The 20475-nt window shown below is 38.0% G+C and overlaps 1 protein-coding gene across 1 annotated transcript in view; it reads left to right on the top strand.

Annotated features, from left to right (window-relative positions):
• LOC136858421 (hemicentin-1) overlaps positions 1 to 20475 on the top strand; it is a 357960-nt gene that overhangs the window by 179230 nt on the left and 158255 nt on the right. The window contains exon 23 of the mRNA XM_067137953.2: positions 7739 to 7867. Coding sequence (XP_066994054.2) covers positions 7739 to 7867 — 129 coding nt within the window. The remainder of the gene's footprint in view (positions 1 to 7738; positions 7868 to 20475) is intronic.

Genomic DNA, 20475 nt, shown 5'->3' on the forward strand with positions numbered 1-20475 from the left:
CTCGATAATGTTGTGAGATGGATGGTATGCTTCTTACATATGCTTCATTATTAAATTAAAAATTGGAAATCACCCAGAACAAATTGAGCTGCTTTTCTTTGGATTTTTTCCAGTTTTTGAATCAAGTAATCCTGATGAGGGTCCCATACACTGGAACCATACTCTGTCTGGGTTCTTACCAGAGACTTATATGCCCTCTCCTTTACATCCTTACTACAAACCCTAAATACCCTCATAACCATGTGCAGAGATCTGTACCCTTTATTTACAATCATATTTATGTGATGACCCCAATGAAGATCTTTCCTTATATTAACACCTAGGTACTTACAGCGACCTCCAAAAGGAACTTTCACCCCATCAATGCAGTAATTAAAACTGAGAGGACTTTTCCTATTTGTGAAACTCACAACCTGACTTTTAACCCTGTTTATCATCATACCATTGCCTACCGTCCATCTCACAACATTATTGAGGTCATTTTGCAGTTGTTCACAATCTTTTAACTTATTTATTACTCTGTACAGAATAACACCCTCTGCTAAAAGCCTTATCTCTGATTCCACTTCTTTACTCATATCATTGATATATATGTTCGACTCATTGGCTGAATGGTCAGCGTACTGACCTTCGGTTCAGAGGATCCCGGGTTCGATTCCCGGCCGGGTCAGGGATTTTAACCTTAATTGGTTAATTCCAATGGCTCAGGGGCTGGGTGTGTGTGGCGTATTCAACATTAGAAATCATCCTAGGTAGGGCCCTCATCTTCACAGACATGCAGGTTGCCTAATGGGCCTTCTATTAGAAAAAGACCTGCACCAGGCCTCTCCGGAGGCCATATGCCATTTATTTATTGATATATATATAAGAAAACATAAAGGTCCAAAAATACTGCCTTGAGGAATTACCGTATTTCACGGCATAATCGTCGCCACCGCGTAATCGTCGCATCCTTTATTTTCAATACAAAAATCGGACTTTAAACCTTTAATTACATAATCGTCGCACGTCCAAATTTTGTTCACTAATCTGGTTAAAAGGTAAATGGAACTGCAACGTAAGTTGCACATGAATGCGCAGTTTAAATACGTGTATGGTTTACGGGCAATTTGGCAACACAGTCACGTTTGCGACATGTTGCACAACGTATAAATAAATAATACCGGTATATGTACGACGCATGGCTTACCGGTAGACTATCGGCAGTTTGACAACGTGGTCGCGAGACAGTGTACTATTTATTCACCACCTACATATTATGCTTACCGGTAGGCTATCGGCAGTTTGACAACGTGGTCGCGAGACAGTGTACTATTTATTCACCACCTACATATTATGAGTTCCCATTTGAAATACGTAAGGCTGTAAGTTATCGCTTATCGGCAACGTCGCCAGGAAATACTGGCTAGGTAGGTTGAATGGACCTCGAACCAGCCCTCAGATACAGGTAAAATTCCCTGACCCGGCCGTGAATTGAACCCGAGGCCTCCGTGTAAGAGGCAAGCACGCTACCCCTATACCATGGGGCCGGCTCCTGTGTTATTGCGCACGAAGAAAATCCAAGACGATAACGCAGATTTCCACGGAATTATTCAGCCGAATTATTTACGATGTCTCAGTTGTCATCGCTAGACTCTTATCTTACCTACTACTACGTCATACGTGTCCGGGCATGGGATGAAAACTTTTATTCAAGCAGTCAAGATAATTATTAGCCAATGCTATTAAAGTTTTATTTTATAAACTCGTCAGTCTTGTAATGTAAAATCATCAATAACTGGGAAGAAATATTAACCTAATTACCGTATGTTTAAAAGAAATTGAAAAAAATTAATGTTTGTTACTGACGTCTCGGAATACAGTCAACTATACAGTAGATCTACACCGCGCTAGCTAGAGCTCCGGTTTGCAAGCTTTGCGCAAGCGCAGTAGTGTGTCGCAACCAATGAGCTAAACTGATAAATTGTTGCATGCTTCCTTGCTGCCTAACAGTATTGGCTGCTCTGGAATGGACAGATCACAGATGCATTTATTTGTTTCAGATTTACGTGCTTACTGTAGACATGTGTGCGTGAGAATTCAAGTTTTTAATTTGTGTTTTGGGTGTTTGCAGAAATAATTTGTTTTAATAGTGAACAATTACGGAAAGTCATTTATATCGCAAAACATTAACGTGTGAAGCATTTATAAGCGATTATGGGTAAATATAGAAACTATTCTGCGGGCTTCAAGCTAAGCGTAATTGCCTTCGCTGAACAGCACGGGAACAGAGCTGCAGAAATAAAATTTTCTGTGAGTGAAAAGTTGGTGCGTGACTGGCGGAAAGTAAAAAACAAGCTAAAAAGCACAAACCCTTCTAGACGCGCGTTTAGAGGTCCTAAAACAGGGAAGTTTCCTATAATTGACGAAGAAGTGTTTAGGTACGTCAGTGAAATACGTAACAATGGCTGCAGTGTATCATATGAAATGTTACAAATTAAGGGACAGGAGGTAGCGCGCAAACACAACATACCGGTAACTCAGTTTAAGGCGACTCGTGGGTGGATTAAGGGGTTCATGCTACGACACAATCTGTCAGTGCGAAGGAGAACAACACTAAGCCAAAAGTTGCCTGCTGATTACACGGACAAGATTGTAAATTTTCACCGATTTGTCATACGTTTGCGCAAGGAAACTTCGTACTTGCTTTCTCAAATCGGTAATGCCGATCAGACTCCAATCTTTTTTGATATGCCTCGCAACAGCACTATTGCGCTAAAAGGATCACGGAGTGTATTAATGAAAACCAGCGGTAGTGAGAAGTTGCGATGCACGGCAATGCTAGCCATTACAGCTGACGGGAGAAAGTTGCCGCCTTACATCATTTTCAAGAGGAAAACGATGCCTAAGAATATACAGTTTCCCCGTGGAATTCATGTACGAGTGCAACCAAAGGGTTGGATGGACGTAGAACTCATGCTGGACTGGGTTAAAACTGTGTGGAATAGAAGACCTGGTGCACTACTAAAACAACCAGCTCTGCTTGTTTTAGATAGTTTCCGAGGTCATCTCGTGAACGAAGTGAAGCAAATTCTCACTACAAATAAGACACGACAGATAGTCATTCCTGGTGGCCTAACATCTGCTTTGCAGCCACTAGACGTATGTGTTAATAAACCCTTTAAAGACCACTTACGTCGATTTTACAACGAGTGGATGATGAGCGGCGATCAGCAATTGACGCCCGCCGGAAATATCAGGCGTCCACCCTTGGACTTGTTATGCTCGTGGGTGAAGAAGAGTTGGGATCTTATACCACCTGAACTAGTCTCCAAGAGCTTCAAAAGGACTGGGATTTCGAATGCACTAGACGGTTCCGAAGATGACGCAGTGTGGCAGGGAGACGAAGAATCTGATACTGGTATTAACAGAGGCGAGGACGGCGCATCAGATAGCGAAACCTGCGATAGCGACACCTAAGATTTGGAATAAATTGCGTACCGGTAAGTCCGCATTTCACAACAAAGCGATAATTTTTTGCAAGTGTAATATTTTAACTTTAATACTCAAATTAATGACAAATTAACTTAATACGTTCATTTTTATTTTCAGGTTGGAAAATCGTTCACCGAATTGTTGCGAAAAATTATGAATTTTGTTTTAGACTATTTTAATTATTTTGATGTATAAACGCGAGTATTACGTGCATCTTAAATTTGTATCAAATACAATTTAGTTATAAATACATTTTTTGAGTAATACAAATACTGGTATTAAATATTCATCGTATAATGGTCGCACCCTACAATTTTTTTCGAAAATTTTGGTATAAAAAGTGCGACGATTATGCCGTGAAATACGGTACCCTCTTAATTATTACAGGGTCAGATAAAGCTTCACCTACTTTAATTCTTTGAGTTCTATTTTCTAGAAATATAGCCACCCATTCAGTCACTCTTTTGTCTAGTCCAGTTGCACTCATTTTTGCCAGTAGTCTCCCATGATCTACGAAATCTAATGCCTTAGATAGGTCATTTGCGATACAGTCCATTTGATCTCCTGAATCCAGAATATCTGCTATATCTTACTGGAATCCCACAAGTTGAACTTCAGTGGAATAACCTTTCCTAAACCCAAATTGCCTTCTACCAAACTAGTTACTAATTTTGCAAACATGTCTAATATAATCAGAAAGAATGCTTTCCCAAAACTTGACTGGCCTGTAAATTCCAGCTTTATGTCTATCACCCTTTTCATAGTACCCAGGGGCTACTATAGCAACTCTCCATTCATTTGGTATAGCTCCTTCATGCAAACAATAATCAAATAAGTACTTCAGGTATGGTACTATATTCCAACCTATTGTCTTTAGTTTATCCCCCGAAACCTTATCAATTCCAGCTTATTTTCTAGTTGTTAACTTTTGTATCTGACTGTAAAGGTCATTGTTATCATAGATCAAATTTAATACTTCTTTAGTATTAGTCACCTCCTCCATCTGGACATTATCCTTGTAACCAACAATTTTTATATACTGCAGACTGAATACTTCTACATTTTGAAGATCCTTGCATATATACTCCCCTTGTTTATTAATGATTCCTGGAATGTCCTTCTTGATACCTGTTTCTACCTTAAAGTACCTATACATACCCTTCCATTTTTCACTAAAATTTGTATGAACGCCAATTATGCTTGGCATCATGTTATCCTTGGCTGAGTTCTTTGCTAGATTCATTTCCTAGTAAGTTTCTTCAATTTCTCCTTTATTCCAAAGCCATTTCTCTATTTCTTTCTTTGTTTACATCACACATACATTTTCAGTATCAAAAGTAGTCACATACGATAAACACCCATTAGGTATAGAAGGAAGAGCAGAGGGTAAGAACTGTAGAGTATGTTCTGAAATTTGTCGTGATCACAGTTCACCTCTTGGCCCATTACTTCCTGGTGCTCGTTCACTTGTTCCAGAGAGTTTTGACACATAGGCTTTACAAATATGTATGAATGTCGAACTGCTCCAACTAAGAACATTTTATCTGCATAAAGTAAATTATTGAGGAGAGCAGTTTAATTTTTTGAACATTTCCAACAAATCAGAGAGTTTATCAATATTAACGATTGTGGGCTCTATGGAATGCATTTACTGCCTAGTTTATTTTTCCACAAGAAGGGTGTTTATATTGATTAAATGTCCCATTTACTTGTAGTTATGATATTACTGAACTGGAATTATCCAATGAATAACATCGTATGTGATGGGTACCAGTGGCGAAACTACTTGGAGTCATTTGAGGCAATGCCTACCCTAAGAAATATGATTAAACATAAATATCGTAACAAATTTATCTGCTGTTGTTATTGTGTTAAATTAACAATAATCTCTTTGATATGTGCTACATGAGGACAGCAGATGATGTGCTTCGCTGATCGCCCCGCTAGATGGCGACAGCAGACCACTTGTTCTGACAGGGAGGCAGTCTGTAAGTTGTCTCACCCAGGATTTTTTGTTTTATTTCCCTTCAGTCACCTTGTTGACTGGCGCGGGGTGGTGGAGGGAAGTTACGTTTACCGCCCGCACTACGCTCTCCGCAAGGTCTAGACCCCAGAGAGGCAAGCCTCCTGTGTTATTTGAGAGCGTAGTAACTTCCACCGCGAAGGTGACAATGAAGTACCGGTACCCAATTGTTAAGTGTGTGTTTTTCTTTGGAATTAGTGGGAAATCTGTGCATTAGGTTATTGGCTTTATTTGTAACAATTCAGACATGGACTGTTAGTTGCGTAAAACGAGACTGACATCGTCCGGTTGAAAATCGCGTTGAAATGATATGTGATGTAGGCCCCCTTCGGGAAATTAACGAGTCTTTTGAACTCTTTAAAACGTAAACCGTTCTCATCGTGGACTTACGAAGAGAAGTGTGAAGCCAAATACAAAAGATGTATGCCTAATTTGGTTATTAACTTATTAAGTACTGGTATTTTGATGGTAAAGTAGCGAGAAAATTTCAATTTTCTTGGTATATACGATATTCGTGGTTAACAGCCTGTTCCGAAAGTAAGAACCTTTTTTTGTTATACGTGTGTTTTGTCTGGTGGTGACACCTTAATTATGCAAATGGAAATACGGTTTGGCGATTTTGAAAGCATCCGGTTTGTTGAGTTGTTAGATCCAAATCAGTTCATAGTTTACAAAGAGAGCTTCCCTGTTATTGAACTGAGCAGTCTTATGAACATTTATCCCTTTTTAATAGGGAAAGATTGGAAAATGAATTGATTAACATTTATTCCGAGATAGAAAAACATTTGTCCCCTCAAAAGATTTACATTATATTGTCCTCAATGACCTCGAACCAGTGTATGAGGAAGTGTTAAAATTGATTCATTTAATATTAACATTTTCTGTACCGGGCGAGTTGGCCGTGCGGTTAGGCGCGCGCGGCTGTGAGTTTGCATCCGGGAGATAGTGGGTTCGAATCCCAATGTCGGCAGCCCTGAAGATAGTTTTCCGTGGTTTCCCATTTTCACACCAGGCACTGCCACTTCCTTCCAACTCCTAGGCCTTTCCTATCCCATCGTAGTCATAAGACCTATCTGTGCCGGTGCGGCGTAAAGCCGCTAGCAAAAAACATTTCCTGTGGCCACGGCTTCCTCTCTAAGGAGTATGATCACTCTGAAGAGGATAAAAACATGTTTGCGTAATTCAATGAACAATGAAAGACTCAGCAGTCTTAGTACCATTTCTATCGAGAAAATGCTTGTGAAGGAATTGTTGAGTGATCAAGTATTGAAGGGCCTTGTGATTGACCATTTTACGACCAAGAAAACTCGACTTATGGAACTCCTCAACAAGAAACTTTTAAGTTAAGATTTCCTGCCTACCCATTAATTAACTAATAGCTTCGCCATTGATGGTTACAAAGTTCTTCATTGGAGATATGTGAACATTTAACTGCATAAATCAATCCAATAATGACCATCAACTTCAAGTTATAATGTCTTTTTTAAGTTAAATTTTATTTTTACTCCTTAAAATGATCTAAAAGGAAGAACTGACTTATCTTAACACTGTTGAGATTGTTGCCTGTGAACAACACCTCGTTAAAGACCATGGAGTTTGACATGTCTTTCAGAATAAATTGCCAATTTACGTAGCTGGCATAGAATGAAGTGAGGACTTCATTAAGATAAATTTCAAATTTCAAGTATCTAAGGATTTAAACAGAATTTAAACATCATTGTTTATACATTTCTAAACATTTCTTAGTGTGAATTGATAGAGTCTGATGAGGTTCTTTGAAGGACAAAACATGCCAGTCTATTTTTAATTAAGTTGTTTCTTATTTTAGGTATAATTCTGTTCTCATATTATGTTTTCTTTTTCACGTGTAACTGAATCGATATAGTTCTTTGACATATGTATGGACAAACTGCACCTTTGATTTTGCTTATTAAACAATATTTCCTAAGGGAAAATGCAAGGAATACTATATCTGATAATTTTCAACCAATCTTGTTTGCTTTCTTTTTCTATTTTTAATTAAGTTGTTTCTTTTTCAGGTATAATTCTGTTATCTTATGTTTCCTTTTTCAGGTAGTTTCTACATGTATTTACATTATTCATAAATCGATTTTGACGGACTGGAGAACCTAAAATTTATTTTTTTTAAATTAAAAAATATTGTTTGCAGTAATTTATTTGTTTTCTCTTATGTTTATTGCCCTAAGTGAATATTCTCAGTGATACTTATTGTTTAAATAGATATACCAAAGATAAACTCTCGTATCCCTGAGAGAGAAGATCTTCTCCAAGGAACTGATTTTGAAATGCAGTGCTCAGCAGATGGATCTGCTAAGATTACATGGAAAAAGGATGGAAAAACTTTACCAGGTACGGGTAATTTGTTACATAATACCATAGAATAGAGTGAAAAGGGACACATCTTGTTGTTTTTGTATTAGAGTTTCTTGGCATAAAATTGTTTGTCTTAATTTCTTTTCCATGAAATGTCTATCATTACCAACTTTATTATTATTTCATTTTGGCCAACATGGGCCACATAAATTTGATTCAGCTGATTCTGGGCTATCTTTCTCATCCATTACTCCTTCACTCTTTCACTCTGCAATCTCCTCCTCTCTTCCATCCATGGTATTTGGGTCTGGGATCTAACATTTTCCTGGAAACTCTTGGTGTTCTTCATTCTTGACTTATAAACTTCCCTTCCTTGTATTCCCATTACTTTCAGGTTCTTCTTCACGTCCTGATGCCAGTACACTGTAGTTTTCCAAGTCTCAAATACCTGATTGGTCGGTCTTCCCTTGTCCATTCTGTAGATGTGTCCAAAGAACATGAGTTTCCTCTGCTGTACGGTGTCCAAAATCTTTTCCATCCTGGGGCACAATTCTTTCTTTTCTTTCTGTATGATCCATTCTAAGTTCTTTGTGTTCCCAGTACCTTCCTCAGAAGTTTTCTCTCCACCATTTGCAACTTCTTGATCAGTTGTATTTTTTTTCAGGTTCATACTTTCAGCTGCATATAAGCCTTCTGGAAAGATCACTGTCTGGTAATGTCTGAGTTTTGCATTGCCCAAGAACTTGATCTTGTTTTAGGTGTTCATACTTGAGTTTGTACACCACGTTCATCTTGTTATTCTCAATATCAATGCCTCATTTTCTGACAGGTTGTTGTCCATCCACTTTCCCAGAAATTTAAAATTCTCCACTTTTTGAATTCTTTCTCCCTCTACTGCCAACCATTTGGGTGCTGTTTCAGTGTTGGTCATGTACTGTGTCTTCTTGAAGAAAATCAGTAGGCCTGCCATACTCATGTGTTCCTGGACCTGGGCAATCTGGATTCATGCCTCTTCTGTTGACTAACAGAACCACGATGTCATTTGCAAAGGCTAGACAATCAACTTCAATTCCTCTCTTCTTCTATTCCATTCATATACCATGTATTCCTTGCATTTTTTGGTGCCACTCTCTAATCACTTTGTCAAGAACATAGCTGAATAGAAAGGGAGAAAGTCCAACTCCCTGTCTGACCCCTGTTTTAATCCCAAAGGATTCCAGTAGTGTCCCTCTGAACTTGACTTTGAGTGTTGTGTCAGTCACTGCTTGTTTAATGTTCTCTCTGGTCTTCCTATGTAGACCAATTTCTTCCAGGATATGGACCAGTGTTTCTCTGTCTACCAAATCTTCTTCTACCTTCTTGAAGTCCACAAATGTGAGCACGAATTTCTTGTTCCTCTGTTTTGGTATGCGATGACAAACTTCAGCTTCAGGATCTGTTCCACACATGATCTACTTTTCCTAAAACCTCCTTGATACTCACCATTGTGGTTCCAATTGCATTTCTGCTCTATGTAGTAGTGCCTTTGAAAATATATACTGATCAGGCAGAACATTATGACCACCTACCTAATAGGCGGTATGTCCACATTTGGCACAGATATCAGCGGCGCCACATCTTGGCATGGAAGCAATAAGGCTTTGGTAGGATGCTGGAGGGAGTTGGCACCACATCTGCATACACAAGTCACCTAATTCCTATAAATTCCAGGGGGGGGGGGGGTGATGATGAGGTCTGACACCACGTTCAATCACATCCCAGGTGTGTTTGATCGAGTTAAGATCTGGCGAGTTGGGGGCCAGCACATCAATTGCAATTCGCCACTGTGTTCCTCAAACCACTCCATCACCCTCTGGGCTTGTGACATGGTGCATTATCTTGTTGAAAAATGCCACTGCCATTGGGAAACATGATTTTGCCGCATTGTTAGGTCCTCTTCCTGTTTGAGCTCCTCCTCCATAACTTCCAAATTTGCCACAAACCAGACACGCCACCAAATACCATTTGATAGCACCAGCTTTTGATTCTTTATATATGCCCTAAAACCATGGTGCCTAGCCCTCCCTAGATGCTTCTTCAGAATTTTCAGGTTCTCGTTCCCTTCTCTTCCCAAGTCTCTCTTGACCCAGATTTTTTCACCTTGCAATTTCCTTGCATTCCTTAACACTATGTCTGCCAACAGAGTTGATATTAACTTCACTGTCTCTGTCCTTTCACTTTCCTACTCTTTTAAACATCGTCACTGTCTGCTTCGTTAAAATTGATTTTCATTTTACTTTGGATGACGTCCACCATTTTATATATAACTAGCAGACGTACCGGTTCTTCGTACGGGTTATCAGAAACTGGCTTTAGTTACTCATAATATCGGTGTGACTGACTTCATTAGATATTTATATCACTGGTGTATTTACTTAAGTACGTAGAAATTATTTGTCATGTTTGGAATTATAGTGTTTCTTCTTCTTCTTTTCTTCAGACGATATTAGTTCCTAATTATCGTCGACCTCTAAGATCTTTTGCTACCATGTTTTACCTTCATTCCCACCTAGATATACCTGCTCCCTTCACAAAGCTGCAGGTTTAATGTAAGTATACTTCCGCTAGATAGTACCACAAATATAAATATTATTGAATGTATTTGTTTGATCTGACATTTCGTAACTATTTACAAATGATCAAGGAAATATGCGATGCATAAAACAAACTACTATAATTATCGAGAATTATAAATCTCAGGGCTTGTCACTGATGTCGCACATCTGAGTATAAATGTTGAGAAATTTTTTCAAGTCATGTGTGCACCATCTTGATAATTGTGTACAGTATATAGGTTGTTTTCATGGTTACAATGATCGTAAAAGTGGACCAAAATATCGGCACTAATAACATCAGTGTTCCTACTACTCCATGATTTGATAGAAAATAGTTGAAACTATAGGTAACAGACTCCGCAAAATGCTGAAACCTAAGCCAGTACGCAAAAACGGTGGCCCGTCGGCAACCGCTGGTCGCTGTACTACGGAGATCTCTGGGACTATTATTTTTATACTTCACTCCCTTTCCATCCCCACCAAAAGGAGTGCTATGAGCGTCTTACACAACAGTTTATTTTTTCCAGATAGTAAGTCATAAGTGTATCAATTTTGTTTGGCAGCTATGCCCAAACGTACATGCATAATCTCGCTGCTGTAGGATCCTGGAGCTGACGTTGCCATGGTTACGGCCATTCGTTTCTTTATCCGATTCCTAGAGCAGGGGTAGTGTGGTTCCAATATCTCCATAACGGTTGGTTTTAGGGCCTTAAATCATGGTTTTCGGGCCTGAAGGGTTTACCGAGTTTTGTTCTTTGCATCAAGGTGCTTAAAATGAGCTTTGTCTCGTCCTTGTAGAACAAATTCGATTTTGCCTATATTAGCCTATTATTTTAATGTTTTTATATCTCCCCCGTCGACCCCCCCCCCCCCGCCCGCCATCAAATTGTTTTGAAAATAAAATACAGCCCATGTTACTCACTGGCAATGTAGCTTTCTATAAATGAAGTCATTTTTAAAATCGGTTCAGTAGTTTTTGAGTCTATCCGTTACAAACAAATACACTAATTTTTCCTCTTTATAACATTAGTATAGAAGTATAGATTACATCCCTACACATACGGTTGCCGTGAGGAAGTGCATCCAGCCGTAAAACAGGGTTAGATCCACATGTGCGACGACACAGTTCGCACCCGCAACCCCACAGGTGTGGGTAAAGCGATAGAAGAAGAAGATACTCATTTTAAAAATTCACCCGCTTTTTTATTCTTTTCACCCCCTTAAGTGGATTTTCCAAAAAGAGTGTGTTCATTTTTAAGGGAGATTCCAAGTACCAATTTTAAAGTCTGTAACATCTTCATTTTTTGAAATATATGTATCCTCATATGAATAATTCAACTCCTTCCTCACTTCTTTTCACCTCCCACCCCTCCCCCCCCCCTCCTTAAGTGGATTTTCTGAAAACGAATTTGAATGTTCTTTTATTTTTAAAGGGGATTCCAAATATCAATTTTCATGTCTGTAACATGTTAGGTTTTTGTGATTTATTGTAGATAATTTCGCTGCTGTAGAATCCTGGAGCTGACGTTGCCATGGTTACGGCAGTTTATTACTTTATCCGATTCCTAGAGCAGGGGTAGTGTGGTGCCAATATCTCCGTAACGGTTGGTTTTAGGGCCTTAAAACATGGTTTTCGGGCCCATAGGGCTTACCGAGTTTTGTTCTTTGCGTCAAGAGGATTAAATTGAGCTTTGTCTTGTCCTTATACGACAAATTCGATATTTTGCCTATATTAGCCTATTATTTTTATATCTCCCCCCCGTGCTCCCCACCTCGAATTGTTTTGAAAATAAAATATAGCCCATGTTACTCACTGGCAATGTAGCTTTCTATAGGTGAAGTAATTTTTAAAATCATTTCATTAGTTTTTGAGCCTGTTTGTTACAAACAAACAAATTTTTCCTCTTTATAATATTAGTATAGAAGTATAGATGTTCACTTCTTTCTCACTCCTCTCTTCCTGCAACCCATATATGAATATGAATAAACATTTCTTCATCCTTTCTTGGCTAATGTTGTCCATCTCCTTCAAAAAATATCACCTACTTTTCCAGGTTTTTAACGTTCTCCCTTAACACTTCTGTTGCAATCTCATTACTTTCTGCCTTTTTTACCGTGCCTCCCCAATACCTTCATATTTTTGAATCCCTTAACTTGGTCCTTTCTCATTTCTCATTTCTTTTACCTGCTAGACTCCAGTTCTTGAACAGCTTCTCCTATAAACTCCTTAATCTTCTCCCAATCCTCCCAGTTCATGTTTGGGCCGGGGTTCAATTCCACACCCCCTATAACTAGTAGCATGGTTATCACTGCTGCTACCACTAGCACCTCACCCAACTTCCCTTGCACTCCCTTGCACGCTGGCTGCCCCGCCGTCTTCTTCAGCCTTCGCTGTCAGCTCCCAATCACTGCCCGGTATTCCTCACTGCCCACCATGTCTCTCCGCACTCACCACCCAACACATCGTCACTGGTTGCTTGCTCAATTAGAACTGGATTATAAACAAATTAAAAACTGCTGTGTTGTTCAGCAAGTTCTTTAACTTTGGTCTGCACCATTGGTCTGGATATGGGAATGTTTCGGATCTGATACTGGTACTCACAAGCCATTCCCATGTAAGGCAGTCCATCTCTTCATCTTTAGTGTTTATGATTTTCTGTCTCACTGATCCATGTCCTACAATGGGGTGAGAAATGTTAGTTTATGCATTTTGTATTTTTCTTACTTGCAAAGACAAACACCCAGTCACCTTGGAGGGAATGAAATACAGTATCCATTGTATAAAGAGTATCTGGCTACCATATAGCAGGAACTGAACCCATACCACAGTGCTGTACTGTACTTAAACAGTATACAGCATATACTAAAAAGGCTACATACAAGACAACAGATTTAAGATTGGTACATCATCATCATCATCATCATTGACCAACTCCAGTTTCCCAGGTGTGGTATACGAGCCCCTTCCATTTTGTTCAGTCCATAAACCATTCTTCGTTCACAATCCGCTCCCAATCCTGACCTCTCTCCTCTATATCCTTCTTCACTAAGTCTTCCATTTTCCTCTAGGTCTGCCCACTGGTCTCTTTCCCCTTATTTCTCTTTCATACTCCTTTCTTGCAGACCTATTGGCACTCATTCTTTTCACATGACCAAACCACTTCAGTCTTGCCTTTTGGATCTTCTGGAGTAAGGAATCTTCTATTCCTACGTCTTCTCTGACTTTTTCATTCCTGATTTTATTCCTCCTGGTCTTCTGGATCATTGTGCATCAGAACTTCATTTCTGCTTTTTGGAGTTTTGAGTTGTCCTTTCTTGTTAATGTAGCGGTTTCCAGGCTGTATGTGAGGATAGGGGTGTAGTATGATTCATACAGTGTCATCTTGGTTTTGAGTGGTACTTGTTTATCCCATAGTAGCTGTCTTACTTGGAGGTAAAAATGTATTGTTTGCTGATATGACTGTTTACTTCATATTTAGCTACGTTATCCTTGGACTTTATACTACCCAAGTACATAAATTCTGCGACACTGTCCAGCTTAGTGCCATTTAGCATGATTTCTGGCTGATTGTCACCCTTCTGTACCTTCAACATCACCGTCTTAGCCTTGTTGATGTTTAATCCATATCTCTCAAAACTTCTGACTCCACCCCTGCAGTCCCTCTTCCACATCTTTCTCTGAGTTACCCCAAATTACTACATCATCTGTAAATACAAATGCTTTTAAGTCTTGCTGCCCCTTTTCTTTTAGTGTCTTTAATATGGTATCCATTACAATGATATATAATAGGGCAACAAAGCACTATCATGTTGTACTCCCCTTTTTGTCTCAAACCGGTCTGATGGTCCAGAATCAACTTGTACACAGCTTCTGGTTTTCTCGTAAAGCACCTTAACTTTTGAAATTAGACTGTCTCGAACTTCGAGCTTTCTCAGGCACTCCAAAATAAGCTCGCTTGGTACGCTGTCATAGGCCTTTATAATGTCAAGGAACAGTAGATATAAAGGCTTCTCTTTTTTCCATTGTTTTCCATTAGCATCCTGACAGCAAATATAAGATCTGCTGTTGATCTTCCAGGCCTAAAGCCATATTGTTCCTCTTCTAAAAGTGGTTCTACAATTTCTTGTAATCTATCCTCTATAATTTTTTCCAGAATTTTTAGTCCATGAGAGAGTAGAGGGATGCCACGGTAGTTGGTACATTTCCGTCTGCTGCCTTTCTTGAATATAGGTACAATTATACCTTTCTTCCAGTCTTCTGGCATGGTATTTTGCTGCCATACTACATTTAGGGAGCCACTATGGCTCAGATTGCAGCGCGTCGGCCTCTCACAGCTCGATACCGTGGTTCAAATCTCGGTCACTCCATGTGAGATTTGTGCTGGACAAAGCGGAAGCAGGACAGGTTTTTCTCCGGGTACTCCAGTTTTGCCTGTCATCTATCATTCCAGCAACACTTTCCAATATCATTTCATAACATCTATCAGTCATTCATAAATCACTTTGGGAGTGGTGACCCCATTATACTAATAGCCTATTTTACCGGGAAAAAATGTCTGTCTTTGGGGCGCTAACACTAGCTTGAAGAGCATGGATTATTTCTAAGGGTGCGGCATGAAAACATTGGAGTTGGTACAGAGAGGGGTATTAGTTCATTGAACTTAGATTTTTTTTGAGAATCTGATTTTATTGTTCATTGAAAACAAATTCATATCACCTTTCATACAAGTTGAGTTGAAGCTTTGTAGCAGGCTGGAATCTCCGGACTCCGAGATGGTTGCTGGATATGTTCTGGAAGTTCTCTACGTTCTGGCATTTCTTGAAGTTCTCCAGGATCTAGGAGTTCTCGATTATCTAGGCGCACACATTGTGGGGTTCGATCTCACATGACAATGTTGATGAAAGGTGAGGCGTGATTCACACACAAGTCCCGGGTAAGGCATTCAACTTACTTGTAGCACTTTAAATTATTGCGTTCACTCATTGCAAATGGAATATGACAAATGTTAATGAAATTAACACTAGAATCTTGAATCAAACGCCTCGCTGAATCACAAATGTTCATAAATTATAACTGTAAAATAAGACAATTGAACTAAATATCTGACCACGTGTTAGATGTTAGCCAAATTAATACTTGAGAAGATAATGTATAATTTATAATGTCAAGTTCATGACATAAGTTTGCTAATATTGGCATGGGAGACTGGAATGTTCTGTTGGGTCACTAATCATTGTCATCACAGTTCCTAACTCATTGATTTCGTCAGTTTATGATTAGAACACAATATTGAGCACAAGATGCACAGTTCATGCAAGTTCAGGACATATCCGCATGTTCGTAATAAATTAAGCAAATTAAATGGTTATCAGAAATGTCTTATTCCGTCGATAAACAAAATTACATGTACCTGAAGAATGTTAAGCAATGTCATTAAGTGATCATTGAAGTAAAATTGCACTTGGAAAGAGTCTAACACTGTCCATGAAAAATGATTACGAAGTATAAATTATAAGTTCAATTATGACACTGAAAAGTTCTATGTTCCCTCGGAACTTCACGAGAGGAAAACACAAACTCAGATATGGCATGGGTACTCTATGTTTCCACAGTCTGTTACGATGACACAAGTTTAAACACAAGTCCAGATGCGGCACTCGAAAAATATTTCATGTTCCCACAATTTGTTATGAAACATAAGTTCGAACGCATTACTCTGAAATACTCTAAGATTCCACAGTTCGTCATGAAACACAAGTTCAATGTGGTACTTGAAAAATTGCATTACTCATATAAAAGTTTTATGTTTCCGCAGCTTGTCGCAAAACACAAGTTCACATGAGACACTCAGAAAATTTCTACGTTCCCAAAGTCTGTTTACGAAATACAAGTTCAAATACAAGTTCAAATGTAGCACTTGGGAAAGTTACGACACTTACAAGAGAAATTCTAAGTTCCTTCAGTTAGTCACTGAAACACAAATCCTAACATGGCACTTGAAGAAAATTATAAAGTTCTAACTCTGCTGGAACCGAACACTCGAAATGCAAAGACTCATCCGACCATAGGTTCGGTCCGCACTTGTAGAGCTCCACCCGTCACCTGTATCACAGAGACAGTGGAGTAACACATACTGAATCTGTAGTCTGGATCGCCCTCCTTTTATACCAGATTGTGACGAAGCATCTAGAACATGGGTATTATCCACCTCTATAACTCCTAAAGTACACAGTGGATTTTCTCGAGAATTTGACAGGTTGCATCTGTTACGATGGCCTCCACATTATTTAGTATTAAAAACTTCATTTTTTGTCCGTATTGACTCAAGATTTTACAATGCTTAGTGTACCCGATGCATTTACTGGACGTATTACAAAATGGCGCCTACGGAAGATAGAGGCCAGCCAAGGCAAAGAAATGTGTAGTAGGATATCGATACTTATATATGTCAGAAGGCCATGACTAACTTAAACCTACCACTATGAAGGCGGTGTACAATGTTGTAGAATCGGTAGAATTGTTTTAAAAAAATAAGAAGGGTCAATCGGATTATTATAAAAACTGACTTAAAAAATTGACCTCGTAAGGATAAGACTTCCTGAACATCGCTCTAAAAAAATAAGCAAGATTTGCAGTATCTAACGTGAATTTTAAGCTCAGAGGTCGGTAATATTGAAGAAAACGAATAGATAAACGTTGAAATACAGTAAAGAAGAAATAAAATCCAGAAATTTCGAAAAGGTCGTCAAAATACTTAGACGCAAAATCGTTCGGAAACAAGAAGTTGATTGAGTCGCGAGAGCTTGAAATTGAGCTATATTAAGTGGAAATAATAGCAACGATAGCCTAAATAAAGAGGCAATCATTATAAAAATATATATATACTTCGCAGAACCATGATGAATTCACATTTTCCAGTATCGATGGATATTGTCTACTGTGTTCCTGAACAGATAATGGCTTGCTAAATCGGCATAGACCAACCTGGAGGGAGATGTCATCCTGGCAGTTAAAACCACCCGACCCGTGTGGAGGAGGTCACTCTACCCGAGATACCAGTGATGGAGAACCTGCCCAGTTCTCAATCCAAGGCCTGTGACCAGACCGAAGAGCAACTAAGGCCCAAGATATTGAATGGCGATCTAAGTAATAGTATTAAGTAGTATAATTTCTTATGTAGAGTATTACCAGTATATGCAAAAGATCTGAATAGCCTAAACGTGAGATAATTAAGTGTGCAGTGAATACAAGAAAGTGCAGTGTGAAATATTTAAGACGAAATCTCGTGACAGATTGGTAACATATTTACTATATCATCTTATCCAAGGAAGTAAGAATACGATTTAAAAGTGTGACGTAGTGTAACATATGTTTCATAGAATCCCGGTTAGTTAGAAAGATCCATGAATGATGTAATACCAGTCAAACCCAGTTTACGTCACAGAGGGACGCATGTTTGAATTGGTTAAGTTAAATTACCATACTCTTTGCTGTGTTATTATATTGAAAAAAATAGATACTAAATTTGGGGTTATATGTTAAATTGTATGACAAAATGCGTTTTGAGGAACGAATTCTGCGCTATTAGAGTGATACGTATCGTTGTGTTTAATTAATATTGGAGGTTAAACGCGATAATTATAGATGTTAAATGAATTAAATATGGGTTGAAACGAAGGTTAGTAATGAAATAATGAAGTATATATGATACTTTAAATGTATTATTGCGCAGATTAACAGGAAGTAAAACGTATATATATATAATGTGCGATATAGGAGCGCAAGTAAAGCGACTACGGAATATAAGTATGCCCCAGGGAGGAACTATAGCAATGTATGGACAATAAAATTACGCATATTTTAATGAAGTGTGAAAGTGGTTTGACTATTATAACAACCGGTGATGGGTATATGAATGCATGACTGTGTCGTATTCTGAATGAATGTTAATGGCGTGGAAGAGCAAACTAGGATGTAACTAGTATGGTAATGTAGTGTTGAAATGTCTTAATGTAGGCACTTGCACATCCATATATGAAAACATGCTTATTGGCTACGTGCATATTGAACTGGAATACGTTACATAAGAAATTATATAGCTAGAGTAGGGAAATTATTTGAGATTTGCGTAGGATATCATCGATGCTTTATTAATCTGAAATATTATTAGAGCGAATATTTAGCTAGGAGCCATACTTAAGTGGCAATTGGACCGAGAAGCTTAGTGCGTCATTCAATATTTCATTTTCTTCACTGTAGTCTGCACCAACGAACTCAGATAATTTTCAATGTAACTTAGGTCACTGATATTAGTATTCAGAACACTTTTATTCATATTCAGTTCATTTCCACGATAATTTGAACAATGTAATGATTGTATTTTTGATGAGGGTGTATAATTAACACCGTGAGTGATGGAATAATTTACTGATATACCGAATTTTGACCGTGATCAGAAGACTATGATATACTGTATACTTATGACCAGATGTAAATTTTAATAGGAAGATGAAACAAAGCAACAATTCATTTCAGGAATACGCGACCCAGAATGTTAAGATATGAAAACTTAGTTTAGGAATAAGCCAGCGCTGACTTAGAATATTTGATTTAGGAATTAGAATATTTATTTATTAGGTTGACAATTGGAAGATCATGAGCAATATTTGACATTAACCATTTCTTTCGCAAGTCTTGATAATTTAATAAATGTGTTTCTTGATTGATTTTTTATAGAATGGATTGAGTTTTCATTTGTAATGGTAGTCTGTAGTTATACTTAGTGAGTAAGGTTCTCGTTATGCAGATGTGTTTGTCAGAAGGTTGACTGAAGTTTGCGTACGCAAAATCCACTACTGAGCATTGAATTACGTAATGCTGGACCGCATATGGTGTCATTATTTTCTCTTTGAACGCACGTTAAACCAAAACATAGAAAAATTAACCATTTTTCTGGAGGCATGAATACCCTGAGATATGTAACTGACTAGTTGGGAAAAATACTGTGGTCACCCTGACCCGTAGGGTGCATTAGTAGAGCTAAGGTTCCACCTATTCAATACGTTATCGTAATGGTCTATTTAGAACATCACATATTTATTTAACTTATCATAAAATACATCTTTGGGACCAGTTTCGGCAATCCACTATGCCATCATCAGCCATTGAGTTTTTTATAGCAAGGAACATTCAAAATTTAAAAATATGCAATAGCAAGTCCTATTCTTACATGGAAAACATTAAAAATATAGCTAAATAGCATAGGCCCATTGGTACTATATAAATAACATGCCTTTTTTGAAAAATACAATATTATTTAGTGCATCTAAATTTATTTTTTATATATAATTGGAAAAGTCTATGATTTGGTGTAGCTTATGTACAATAGAATCATGTAAAATTGATAAAAGAATCTATTTTTGCCATTTAAACCACAGTTTTAAAAACAACAAGTCCTATTTTACATGGAAAATATTAAAAATTGGCTAGTTAGTATTAACCTTTTTTTATGTTATACAAGTAACATGTCTTTTTTAAAAAAATATAGTATTATTTGGTGCGTCTAGAATTGTTTTTAGGTGCTTAAAAACAGTTGTTCCTCACTCTCTCTGCACGCTGTTACATTCAACCTGATGTCCGTACTGGTTCGAGATTAACATTATTTACGGCCCATTTCCATCTGGCACATAAAATAATATTCAAGATCTTAACCATAGTTTCGGCCTCAGCCACTCAGTTATTTACATTGGAAAATACTAGAAGCAAGGTTCAAATACTCAAACAAGAAAAAACACATCAGAATCTACTACTCCTTACATAGTCAAACAGACTGTTGTGTCAATAAGTTTTAAGGAAGAAGAACCTGTATTTATTATCAAAAACAGTACAAGTCGCATATTATGAGGAACTAAAAAACTTTGTTTAAAAAATGACAGAGGTTTTTATAGAATCGTTCATCAATTTTATAGAAAATTTCCTGTGTATCAACTATGTCAAACCATAGTCTTTTTAAGCGCCTAAAAACAATTCTAGACGCACCAAATAATACT

This window comes from Anabrus simplex, chromosome 1, assembly GCF_040414725.1.
Source record: "Anabrus simplex isolate iqAnaSimp1 chromosome 1, ASM4041472v1, whole genome shotgun sequence".
NCBI classification, from domain to species: domain Eukaryota; kingdom Metazoa; phylum Arthropoda; class Insecta; order Orthoptera; family Tettigoniidae; genus Anabrus; species Anabrus simplex.